General features: G+C 38.4%; 1 protein-coding gene across 1 annotated transcript in view; it reads left to right on the top strand.

The window, feature by feature from the left end:
• The first annotated feature begins 3 nt into the window (after window positions 1-3).
• Window positions 4-12549, top strand: part of UCHL3 (ubiquitin C-terminal hydrolase L3) — a 47488-nt gene continuing 34942 nt past the window's right edge. Inside the window, 3 exon segments of the mRNA XM_075138923.1 lie at window positions 4-205; window positions 208-303; window positions 531-542. Of these exon segments, the coding sequence (XP_074995024.1) occupies window positions 47-205; window positions 208-303; window positions 531-542 (267 nt within the window). The 5' untranslated portion in view covers window positions 4-46.

The following is a 12549-nucleotide window of genomic DNA, read 5'->3' as shown; positions in this document are numbered from 1 at the left end:
GCCGTCGTTGCCCGGGAGCACCCAGGGGGAAGGCGTTCATTGCCGTATGCGCCTCCTCGGGCCGCCGCTCCGGAGCGGGGAGAGGTGTGCGTGGAGGCGCGGGAGGGTTGGTTTCTTCTCCGCCCCCCCCCCCCTTTCCTGCGCGGCTCGGTGGTGCGGTCCCGGGTCAGGTCTGAGGCGAGGCGGCGTGAGGCGCTGTCAGTGCCGTGCTGCCAGGTTCAGCCCAGTACCGGTACCGGGAGCCGCCCCGCCGCCACCGCCATGGAGCCCCATCGCTGGCTGCCCCTGGAGGCCAACCCCGACGTGAGTGCCCGGCTCGGGGGATGGTGGGGGAGCTGCCGGGTGCGCGGGCGGGCTGCCTGCCTGGCTGCTGGCGGGAGGGAGGATGGCGGAGGGGAGAGGGCTCGGGGCCGCTCCGGGCTCAGCATCGCGGGTTGAGGGATGGCTGGTGGGGGCAGGGAGCGGGGGAGATCTTAGCCCGCGGATCTAACTGGGGTCTTAACTCCCGTCTGTTTTCTGCTTGTTTTCAGGTCACGAATCAGGTAAGCAGCTTTTATTTGAGGTAACCTTTAGTCTCTCTGTAGCTTTAGGCCCATTTCATGTCATTTTCACGCAGTAAAGGCTCCTGCTTCTCCAACGAGAGTAAGCCCTTCCTCCCCACGGGTGTCTGCGCTGAGTCTTCTAGTATTGGACCTTACTGGCACCTCCTGAAACCTCCGAGTACATAGTGTAATGTAAAGATACTATGTGAAAGAAAAAACAGTAAAGGAAAAGCGAATAGATGTGGTCTATGTATTAATGTCATGTAATCTCTGATGTGTTTCAAGGTGGGTTTAAATTCATTAATTAGTGATTAAAACTTTATTATACATTTATATATAATGTGTGCCAGTTCTGGACCTGTACATGATGGCTTTGTGCACTTGTATGGATCTGCTTATATCACTGTGTCGCAGTCTTTTTCTTCTTTGCCTGACCATAAGAAATCATGTCATTTTACCATATTTGCACTTCGGTGCTTATTCGTGACAATATCTGCATGATTTGTTGTTGCTGTTTTTGTTAGCGTAGTAAAATCCACACTAGAGAAAGGAAGCTTGTTCTAGTCCACAAAACAATGTAAGTGCTAGATAAACTAGCTGATAGGAAATCACACATACTCCTACCCTGTGTCATGTTCTCAGTGATAATCTTTAGCAAGCATTAGATCCCAGCATGTCTAGTGATAATGTTAAGGATGGTGTTTAAGCCAAAAGACTCTGAAGCTTCCAGCAGTAAGGTGACATTCTTAAAACTATATTGTTGAAATATTTTGGAAATTAGGAATTTCCGTGTATGAAGAATGTTTTTTTTTTTGTTGTTGTTGCTGTAATATACTAACTGAGTCTGCAGGAGAGTGAAAGGTTATTTGATGTATGATTTGTACTTGGCTTTATAGTTTCCTAGGACAAATAATTTTATAATTCTTACAGTATTGCTGTTATGGAGCAATTTGAGAAGTTTTTAATCCCAGTCCTGAGTTAAAATTAATAACCTTTCCTGGGAGTTTTTCTTGAATGTATGCTGTAATTTCCTCATGTTTTAGATTTTTTTTTTAAATTTTCAAATTCAGACACTAAATTCCAGTGAATAAATGTGAATAAATGACTAGTAGAATTTCAAATTCTCCAGCTTCTTCTCACTGTCCAGATGTTGAGATGAACTTATCATGGTACAAATAAAGTCCTGTCAGCTGTAAAGTAGAAATTGAGGAGGAAAAACTAGTGACTTTTTCCAAATATCTGAATTATCTTGTATCACTACATGTTTATATTATATGGAGAAAATCCTAGAAGAACATTAAATTAACAATTCTAAGTGTGTTCAAAACCTGTCTCTCTTGCCCATTGGCTTTGCATTGATGATGGATGATATCTATCAATTGTGAATGATCATGGATTATAGGATTTTCTTGTTAATATTTCTGTACAGAAAAGGACACTTTAGACCAGTTAGACTTCCTCATTCATTATATTTTGCCAGTCTTAACTGAGCAGTGGTTGTTATTATCTAGACTGAGAGGTGTATATTATTTAAGAAAAAAAAAGGAAAAAAAAAGGTCAGCGTTGAATATGAATACACCTTGCATTATTAGTCATTGTTCTTTTAATCTCATCAGTACACTGGTAAACTGTATAACAACAGAGCTGTTAGTCACCAGTTATTCATATCCTGCTTAAAACAACAGTAATAGTAATTTGAGATTCAAATGAAGTTGCGAACACATTTTTTAAAAATCCTGTTGAGTTAATTGCAAGGACAGGCTTTTCTTGGTACTCTGTACTGTGCTCTGTAAAATATTCTAGAATTCTTCAGGATTAAAAAAAACAATGCCCCTAATAGCTGTAATATATGTCTAGTAGTAGTTTTACACATGTATCTCTTCACACAGACATCTAGCCATGTGTTTTGTGGTGGGTTGGTTTTTTTTGCTATTCTGTTTTGTTTTTTTTTTTTTTAACTGTATTTTATTTGTTTTACTTGAGTGTTAGACTATCCTTGGAACATACTACTTCTGTCAGTGTTATTGCTAGGTGTGGTAGTGAACTCTTAAAACCCCCAAAAATTCCAGTCATCTGTAAGATGCGTGGATTCTTAAGTATTAGATTGTAGTCAGAACTGTCATTACTATTTAACAAATGCTTAGCCTATTTTGATTATTGCACCAATCATTTTATTCCCTTTTTTAATAGTAACTAGAAAGGAAATGCACTAAATGCAGGTTCATTTGCTTTTAATGTGTTCTTACCATACTGTGTGCTCTCTAAGTTTTGAAATGTAAGTTGCAAATTTGAGACTCTCTCAATCTTTGTGGTAGAAATTCAGATGAAGAACTGGTATTTCTTAGTTGCAGGGTATGTGAAATCTTTCCAAAATATCTTGAAAGTTTTTCTCTATCTGAAAGCATTTATGTTACAATACAAATCTAGGAATTTCTAAATCCTTAATGTATATAAGATCTCTCTTTGTGCATGTGTGTTAGAATTATTTAAAGGTTCAGAAACTGGCTGGTGAGGATAAACAGGAATATTCTTTCTTAGCTTTAAAGATTTCCAAGGCAGTGACTCACTCGGAATACCACAGCCACACATCTGTAGTGATCTTTTTAAAAGAGAAGTCAGCGTAATTATATGTACCATACAGTGCTAATTTAATTCTCACGATACTTTTTTTTCCCCCTCCACTTCTACAGTTTGATAGAATGAATTGTTAGTCCACCTCTGATACAGAAAGAGTTGATGATTCAGCATTTACAAAGTTGCACTTTGTGTACAGTGATGACAGGGAATGGTTTCTTCTCTTTGACCTTCAGCTGGGGGGCCTGACGTGACCAGTGCTACCCTTCTTCCTCAATCTCTTATGAGACTTTCCCCACTAATGGTAGAGAGAAAGCAAGAAAATGGGGTTTATCTGCCCACTGTTTACCAGATGATATTTGGCTGTGTATCTTGTTCTCAATTTCTTCTACCATCAAAAAAAAAAAAAGTCAGACTGCATATAGATTTTTTGAGTGAAAAGATCAGACACAAGCTGATTGTTCTTCATCATGACATCACTTCAGTCTGGCTTGCAACCCATGATTGATTCCCTAGCAAGCATAGATAAACAAAAGAGTGGTATTGGTGGATATCTTTCTTGATGTCCCATGATCTCTCTTGCCTTTCTTCATCTCAGACGTTCTAAGAAATATACTTACTTCCTAGATAAGGTACCATGTCAACCCATGCCTTCGTTATAACCAGATAAGGATAGAGTAATTGGCTGCATCTGATTATGAGGCTCAAGCACTGGCTTCAGGTAGTTTAGAGTTAAACTGTTGGGAGTTGGCTGTGGCTTTTGGGTTTCTCTTGCCACATAGGGCTTACTTGCCCGTTCTTTGTTACCTTCCAGCATTATTTTCAGGCCTTTGATCTTACTTTTTTTTTAAAAAAAGCCATTAAGGTACTGAGAGTCAGCTACATAAAGAAATTAATTTTAGTCCATGGATGCCCTTGACAGCTGTGGCTTTAAAGTCACAGGGGCAATAAAGATCACAAAACATAGAACAAATGGCAGAAACTGGATACAGCTTGTCTTCACCCAGTTATGGAACACATTTCTGAAGGGTGTCAGGCAAACGGAGAGATTAATTAAGTATCTTGAGGAAACAAACTTTACTCTTCCTAAAAGGTCTTTCCATTTTATGAACTCTGCAACACTACCACACAAGCTTTCTCAAAAGAAAGCCCTACTGATCAAAGTCATTGAAAAGGTAGGGCCCACGATTCTGAAGTGTCTTGAGTGGTAGTACTCGTAGATGAGCTACTGTGTTGGAGTGAAACCATGTCGGATGTGAAGAAACAGAGATGTCTTTCTGAAAATGCTTAGCTAAGCTTACTTTTTTTCAGTTGGGGAGTGGGGGAGTGGAGTTTAATTCTTCTGTTGTAAGCGAAGTGGAAATAGTGGAGATAGTGTTCATGCTTGGAAAACAGCCTGTTAGTTAGTTAGCGTAGCCTCAGAAGGTGGAAGACCAGGACTCAGTTTGTGTCTTTTTGTAAAGAGAACACCCCAGAAAGCCTTCCACAGAGCCAACAAAGGGGCAGTGTTGAGACTGTGGCACAGCATAGCAAAGAATAAGCACAAGGACAAATATGAAGGGAATGTAGATGTCCACTGTGAGATCAGTTGTTGAATGGCTTCTTCTAGTTCAAAATATCACAGGCTATATAGACCTCTGAGTTTAAATAGGTAGATACGTTACAAAGGGAAAATTGCAACTTGTTTTGGGGTTTAAAGCATTATTCATATGAATAGCTGAAAGATTGACTTAGATCTGTCTTTGTATGTTACTCAGTAATTGAAAGCTAAGAAAACCACGTATTTCATTCCTCTATTTGTACTTGCCACTTCTGGCCAAAACCAGGACAATTGTGCTCTTTTTTTCCCAGTTCCTTATTTCTGTTTCAATGAAATAAACTAAAAATTGTGTCAAGGGAACCCTTGCTGTCTCGAACACTGTCTAAGTGAATGGGGTGCTACAGAATGGAAAACAAGTGATAGTGGTTCATGCAATAGGTTATCTTGTTGCACTTAGGATGCCGTTCCTTGCTTCCCCATTTTCCTTGGCTTAAAGGATCAGTAGAATCCGTTTGGTTTTTAGTACACTGTAAAAACAACATGTATAACAGCTTATTTGGAAGAATGGATTCATCTGGCTCGTGCCCATTATGTATAATTGTTTAGATCATAGAAACGGGTCTCTAAGTGTTTTTCACAGCATAATGTGGTGTCCTGTTTTGAACCAGTGTCTCAGCAGCTGCACCTCAGGACTCTGTTCGGAGCATTCTAAAGCTCTCTTTAGTGGCGGCGGTTTCGGAGGAAGCCGGTTAGCTGGTTAGCCCGGCTTTCTGTGCGCTTTGCGTTGCTGCCCGTGTGATGCCCTGGTTCAATATATATGGCAGTGCCTGGGCATGCTCGGTATTAAGTTTTGAAACTGCTTGAGGGATATGTTAAAAATATATACCTCTCACTGTGAAGATCAGGAGCACTAACTGTAAGTCAGTGCTGCTCTTTTAGATACTCTGAAGAAACTAATAAAATTGGAAGGATAAGAATTTTGTGGGTGTAAGATTTCTCACATTTTTGGTGAAGTTGAAAGTGTTCTCTTTTTTCCTTCTTCATTGCAAATTTTGAAAAAAATAATTTAAAAAAAAGTTGCGATGATAAATGGGCTGTATTCCTTGAACTTTATTATGAGGTCCTGAAATACAGCGCTTGAGAATATTAAAGAATTTGTAATAAATCTTGAATTTCCCAAGTAAGTTTATTATCATGGAGCATCTCTTGTTTGAGCAAGACCATATTGTGGCCACTGGAAGAGAGGAGTAGTCGGTAAAGAAGAATAATGTACCTCGTGTAAGTTACAGCCATGTATTTGCTTTTGGTGTGCCTTTTGACCTGCTGTATAGAACTGAAGTTTCTACAGTTGCTGCCATCTTGTCACATCAGTCATTTTGATTAATGATCTGAAAGACGCCTTCTCTAAAATGTATTGAAAAATGATCCCTTCATTTTAATTCCATAAATGTCATAATGAAAGAATTAAGAAATGTATCCTTATAATGCCCAAACAATAAAATATGGTTTGGGTGGTTCCCTTATTTCTATAAAGGAGTTTCACTTCTGAAACAAACAGTTTTTGTAATATGCCTCTAGAAATGATGTAGAAAGAATTGAAAGCAAAATATTGTGCATTTTTATTTGTAATATAAATTAGTTTAATAAGAATTGGACACTCAAAGGGCTGAATACAACCACCTACTTGTGGATTTATATTACTTGTAATATAAATGTTTTTCTGTTGTTTTTTTTCTTTTTCTTGGTGATAATTCCATCAGACATTTTATGCATGTTTTACTACTTTCTAGGGAAAAAGTTTAGCTTCAATTTAACAAAGTGCCAAAAATTCTTATGCTTTAATGAAAAAGTTACAAAATATTGATTGTCTTAGTTGGTTTATTTAGATGTAGTCTTTCCAGTTTCCTAAAGCCATAGGCATGTTTTGTTTTTGCAGAAGAAAGTCTTAACTGTGGTTTTGTTGTGGTACAGCGATGCTTTAATCCACTTAGCAGAAGTACAATAAAATGTAGACTCTGTTGGTGTCTTGGTTTGCATTTGCATTTAGAAGAGGATTACAACAGTTGGTTCTTCCCACAAAAGCTCTTTGACTTTTGCATCTGAGTGTCTGGAAATGTTTGTGCATTTTGCCAGTTGTATGTTTTCATAGTTCCAACTTGTACACTAATACCACAGTAAAATGTGGAAAACTCAGAGTCTTGAGTGTAACGCCTTAGTATTTAGGACATGGCATTCTTGAAATATTTGCAAATGCCGTCCAACTTAATTGCACCTAAATTTCAAAGTCCATTTTGTTTCAGTGTTGTCCTCGCTTTGTTTTTACATGCAAGTGACAAAGTGGAAAAGAGCATCACTTCTTCAGAGAATATTTAAATTGTGCATTACCTACTTCAGAAGTTTTCTGTTAAAATAAATTGCACTCTTACTTTTTCTTACCCCACTTACTCTTTCCACATCTCCATCAACCCCATAAATCAAATCTTCCTACTGGCTGTGTAACTGTGTTGGCAGAAGTACTATTTTAAATTGCTGAAGTCAAGTTGCCTGGGTCAAGATGTTGCTAGGTTGCCTTTGTCCACTGGGTTTCCATTCTACTTTTGAGGCTTTTTAAAAATAAATAATAAGCATGAATGTTTTTTTTTAAATTAAATCAATTTCATGAACCTTAAAGGTTCATGTGTAGCTCAGAGCAGAATCATGTATTAAAGATAACTGCTCTGTGCTTCTTTCAGTTCTTAACAGTTAGTAGGTTAAAGTAGTGGTACCGACAATGAAAACAGCATAGGTTATACCACACACGTAACGTGCCTAAATGTGCTTATTGTAATGTTTTTGCTATTAACTAACTTTAGACATACAGATTTACAGTTTATGGTGATTTAGAGTAGAATCAGGTAGGCTGAAAGGGTGTTTTGTAGTCCGACCATGTTCTATTCAAAACAGGTTGCTCAGGAAGTTGTCAAGTTCTGAATTCCTCAAAGGATGGAGCCTCCACAGCCTCCTGGGCAGCTTATGCTAGTGTTTGCCCATGATCATTATGTTTTAAATTTATTTTTAAATGCTTTCCTTATCAAGTTCAAATTTCCTGTGTTCCAACCTATGTCCGTTGTTTCTCATTGTTCTACCGTGCACTGCTGAGATGAACCAGTCTCCATCTTCTCTGCACTCTCCCTTAGCTAGTTGAAAACTGTAATAATCAGGTGAGAAGGAAGGGCCTTCTGGAATACTGGGGAAAAAGGGAGAAATTCATGAAAAATGCAGGTAGGGTGTGGGGAAAGTAATTTTGAAAGTGATTTTTTGTCTAATGGTTAGCTGGACCTGAGAAAAGGCAAGAAGTGTTTTTCAGGAAGGTATTTTAATACAAAAAGAAAGGAGACAACAGAAAATATGACAACAATCAGTAAAAATACAGTTCTGAAAAAGTTAATAAAGTAGATTAATAAACAACACACAGACGTGTGGTGGTTGTTGTTGTTGCTGTTGTTCTTCCTGAGCCCCTATAAGACTTCTGTAATGTAGCCAAGTATCTTTTTTTTCTTTTCTAAGGTAAATGGTTGAAGACATGTAAATTGAGAATAGTCAACAATGTGATAAGCAGTGACTGAAAAAGAGTATCTAATACTCTCTTGTGCAGATCTAGAGAAATATAAAGCTGCTATTTTATGTTAACCTGACTATGTGGTATCAATAAGCTAAGAGAAAGTAAGCAGCTGAAAGTGAGTGAGCCCTCAGATACAGTGTAAAGTACCCTAACTGCTCCGACCAGTAGGTATCATCTGTAGAATAAAATTGCTTGGGTAATGGCTGAATAATTGGAATGCAAAGCAGCAGAGGTCCTTCCCTATGAATGACACTGCCTAAAAAGCGTACAGAATGCCTGATGTCCTAAAACAGGAATGCTTTTGTCAGTGGGGAAGGGGTTCATCTCCTGCTTCACCTCCTGGTGCATAACTGACTCCTTTTTGTACCAGCATCTTTATCTGGCCTAGGAAAGAGCTAGAAAAAGACTGAGGGAGAAAAAAAAGGAGGTTTAATTTAGTTATTACTAAGGTATTCAGATAACTTGCCAAAATTGAAGCCGTTACTCTTTTCTGACATTCCTGTGTCACATCTAATAGGGGTTTTTTGTCCCTCTGAAGAACTTTCCCTGGTTCCTAACAACTTGTTTTTATTCCTACAAAATTTCTTCTCCCTGACCTTGCTAAATACAGTCTTGCCTTGCTTTTATCCATTCAGAACGCAGTTGCAGAAGATTACTTATCTGGTTGTGTCATTGATTGAACTCCTTTTTTTCTTTGCATACCTCCACATTAAAAATAAGCTCCATATATTTGTTTTAAGGGTTCTTCCCATCCTGCCATGTAATGTTCATCTGTTACCTATCTGTCAGTCTCTCTTATGCAGGGGCTTATGCTGCCAGTTTTTATCATGTACTTACTAAATTTTAGAAGGATATCTCTATCATGTTTTTCCCAGGCCTGAATGAAACCCTCTTGATACACAGAGATACCTCCTTTGCCTATTTTGGGTCTTTCCTTAGGTTGTTTTTTTGGGTTTTGTTTTTGTTTTTGTTTTTGTTTTTTTTAATGATGATTCTACAATAAAGTTGTTAGGCTGCTTGTGTGTTAAGATCACTGCCTGTCATATTAAACCTATGCCCTTGCTGTTCTTTGTAGTGCTGAGCATCACTTCTAGTCATCACTCTCATTGTATACTGAAACTTCTAGGCAGTATGGTAACGTGAGTAATGAAAGGCACCCTATATCTGTGGAGTTTTAGTTATGTTGAATATTTCATTCAGGAGTTTGAATAGCTATTCTTGGGTTTAGGGAGCATTTTGTTGATTTGGGATTTGTGGGTTTTTTCTTTGTTTGTCTTGGTTGGTTGGTTGGGTTTTTTTTCCCCAGTAGTGTAGAGCAGGACAGGAGAACCTAAATCACTTATTTGTCCAGTAGCTTAATGTGATCTTTCTAGCATTGCCTCTTCTGGTTGTGGGTTTTTTTCCTACGTGAGTGTTGTTTTTATTTTGTTGGGGTTTTGTATCCTTATTTCATGTAATCTTGCAAATAATAAATGGTATTTTTTCAGTTGCATTACTTTTCCCACAGTTCTGAATAACAGCAGTAAAAATGATGGAAAGATTAGTCATTGGCTTCATAAGAAAAGTACTAGAAGTACAAATAATATTTTAATGCACCCATACACGTACTCCCTTCCCCTTCGGAATTTTTTTTTGTTATTCACAAAGTGGTAATTATCTTCACAACCTAGAGGGTTAGAATAGGAGTTCAAAATACACTGTCTTCTGTTTCATCAGCTAGTAAATACTTAACACTTTCCCTTTTCCCCATTTTCATTAAAAGATAATAATTTGGCCTTCTTCCCAATCTTGGCAAGACTTAAAGGTGGTACAGAACCAAAAGATCTTGGTGTATTACATAAGCAATCTTCTGAGTGAATTTTTTTATTGTACTTCAAAACTACCTTGTTCTTTAAAATAGTCAAAAAGGGTAGGTTCTGCAAAGCCTTAATTATGACTTGTGCCCAGTCCCACAAACCTCTACATAAGGGAACAAAATTTCCTTAAGGGCTTGATAAAGACACTTTATTTTTCCCCCTCATCCTGCTTTTCCTCTTTGAATTTATGGTCAATCCATGTTTTTCATTATTAGTAGATAGTGTAAGAAAAAGAGAAAAATGGGGAAATGAAAAGAAAAATCTTATGAAAAGAAAACCTCCATATTTTGCAATGCAGCCAGAATCAAATATTGAACTAGCTCTGTGAACTGTATAGGTTATTACTGTAGATACACAGAAAGCCGTATTAATTTTTCCAAGATACTCTTTAAACTTTTTTCAAACTTAAATTGCCTTTACTTGCCCTTAGTTTTGATGACATGTCTTGCAGTCTAAAATGGAAAGAGAATAATGCATTTAGAACGGTAGAGAGTGGGTTATTCTGCCTACCGCCCCCCAAAACACTGGCTGCAAACTGCAGCTTCATTCTCGTAATAAACGTAAGGGTATGTATATTTTCCATTGTTTTGCCCCCTTGTAGAAGATATTCCTAAGTGTTACTGGTAACAATATCTTCTTTACTCTTTAGAAATATTTGTCCATACATTCAGCCTTTGTAGAAACTGTCTCCTTTATATCTCTAAATATTGAGAGTCAGCCCCTTGGCTATGTCTCCTGAAAGACAACCACCTTGCCTCTTGCCTAATAAAAGTTGAAACTGGTATGTGAAGGGATCTCATGTTAGACAAAGACACTTGTATTTTGTTGTATGTTCTTGTGTTTTGTTTTAATAAAATACTCATTTTGGGTATTTCTTACAGTTATATCTATCTAGGTATGAATCTACTCAAACATGGCATAACTGTTACTGAATTCGTGTGTGTATGTGTAAACCTGCTCCCTGGATGGATTATGGAAAGAAGAGAGAGTCATCTATGCATTTCATTTAGGCTTATCATCTCTGTGATTCTTAAGCATCTTTACTGCAAATGTGTCAATAAATAGATTGCCTCAAATAGTGTTGGGCAGGAAGTATGATGAAGCTTTTAAAGTAATCTTTCCCTCTAAGAAAGATAATGGGCAAATTATTCTGGTCTTCTACAGTATCACTTTTGGGAACAGTATTGGGAACTGCGTTGAGTTTTGTTGAGAGCTGGCAAAAGAAATGCTTTAGGAGAACATTATTTTTCTGTTAGAGAGGGTAGAGGAATATTACTTGCTGCATGTTTTTTCAAGCATTTAAATTTGCAGCTGTTTATCAGCAGACTTTCCTTATTTTAAACTCGGGAGCTCCAGTTGACTGGGTAAGATTTTCCTATAGAATATGTTTTTTCCAGAAGAAATACAGTAAGTTGTGAAATGTTAACTTTTTGGAAAATACACAGAGTTCCCATATCTTTAAGTTTTTCTCCAAAATGTGTTTCTTTTACCAGTAGAAGTAGTGTTTCAAAATAGGATTTGTGTATGCCACAGTGTACAATTAGCTTTTTCTTATAACTATGAATGGTCAGTGTGTATATAGTAACAATAGTTTCTGAATTCAGTTAGGTTCTTCTAGACTCTGATAACACAAATATTTCATTTTGCAGCTGTTGTTGTGGTACATAACTTATCCGAGGAAAAGAAGAATCATCATAGAATCATAGAATAGTTTGGATTGGAAGGGACCTTTAAAGGTCATCTAGTCCAACCCCCCTGCCATGGGCAGGGACATCTTCAACTAGATCAGGTTGCTCAGAGCCCCCTCCAACCTGACCTTGAATGTTTCCAGGGATGGGGCATCTACCACCTCTCTGGGCAACCTGTTCCAATATTTCACCACCCTCATTGTAAAAGATTTCTTCCTTATATCTAGTCTAAATCTACCCTCTTTTAGTTTAAAACCATTACTGCTTGTCCTGTCGCAGCAGGCCCTACTAAAAAGTTTGTCCCCATCTTTCTTATAAGCCCCCTTTAAGTACTGGAAGGCTGCAATAAAGTGTCCCCGGAGCCTTCTCTTGTTGGAAGTTGGAACAACACCAACTTTCTCAGCCTTTCTTCATAGGAGAGGCGTTCCATCCCCCTGATAATTTTTGTGGCCCTCCTCTGGACCCACTCCAACAGGTCCACATCTTTCCTGTGCTGAGGACCGTAGAGCTGGACGCAGTACTCCAGGTGGGGTCTGGCCACGCTTTTTTTGATGCAGCCCAGGACATGGTTGGCCTTCTGGACTGCGAGCGCACATTGCTGGCTCATGTCCAGCTTTTCGTCCACCAGTACCCCCAAATCCTTCTCGGTGGGGCTGCTCTCAATCCCTTCATACCCCAGCCTGTATTGATACCGGGGGTTGCCCCGACCCAGATGCAGGACCTTGCCCTTGGCCTTGTTGAACCTCAT

The sequence above is a fragment of the Calonectris borealis genome, chromosome 1 (assembly GCF_964195595.1).
Source record: "Calonectris borealis chromosome 1, bCalBor7.hap1.2, whole genome shotgun sequence".
NCBI classification, from domain to species: domain Eukaryota; kingdom Metazoa; phylum Chordata; class Aves; order Procellariiformes; family Procellariidae; genus Calonectris; species Calonectris borealis.
Note: the sequence above shows the minus strand (reverse complement) of the source record. Positions and strands in the feature narration are given on the sequence as shown.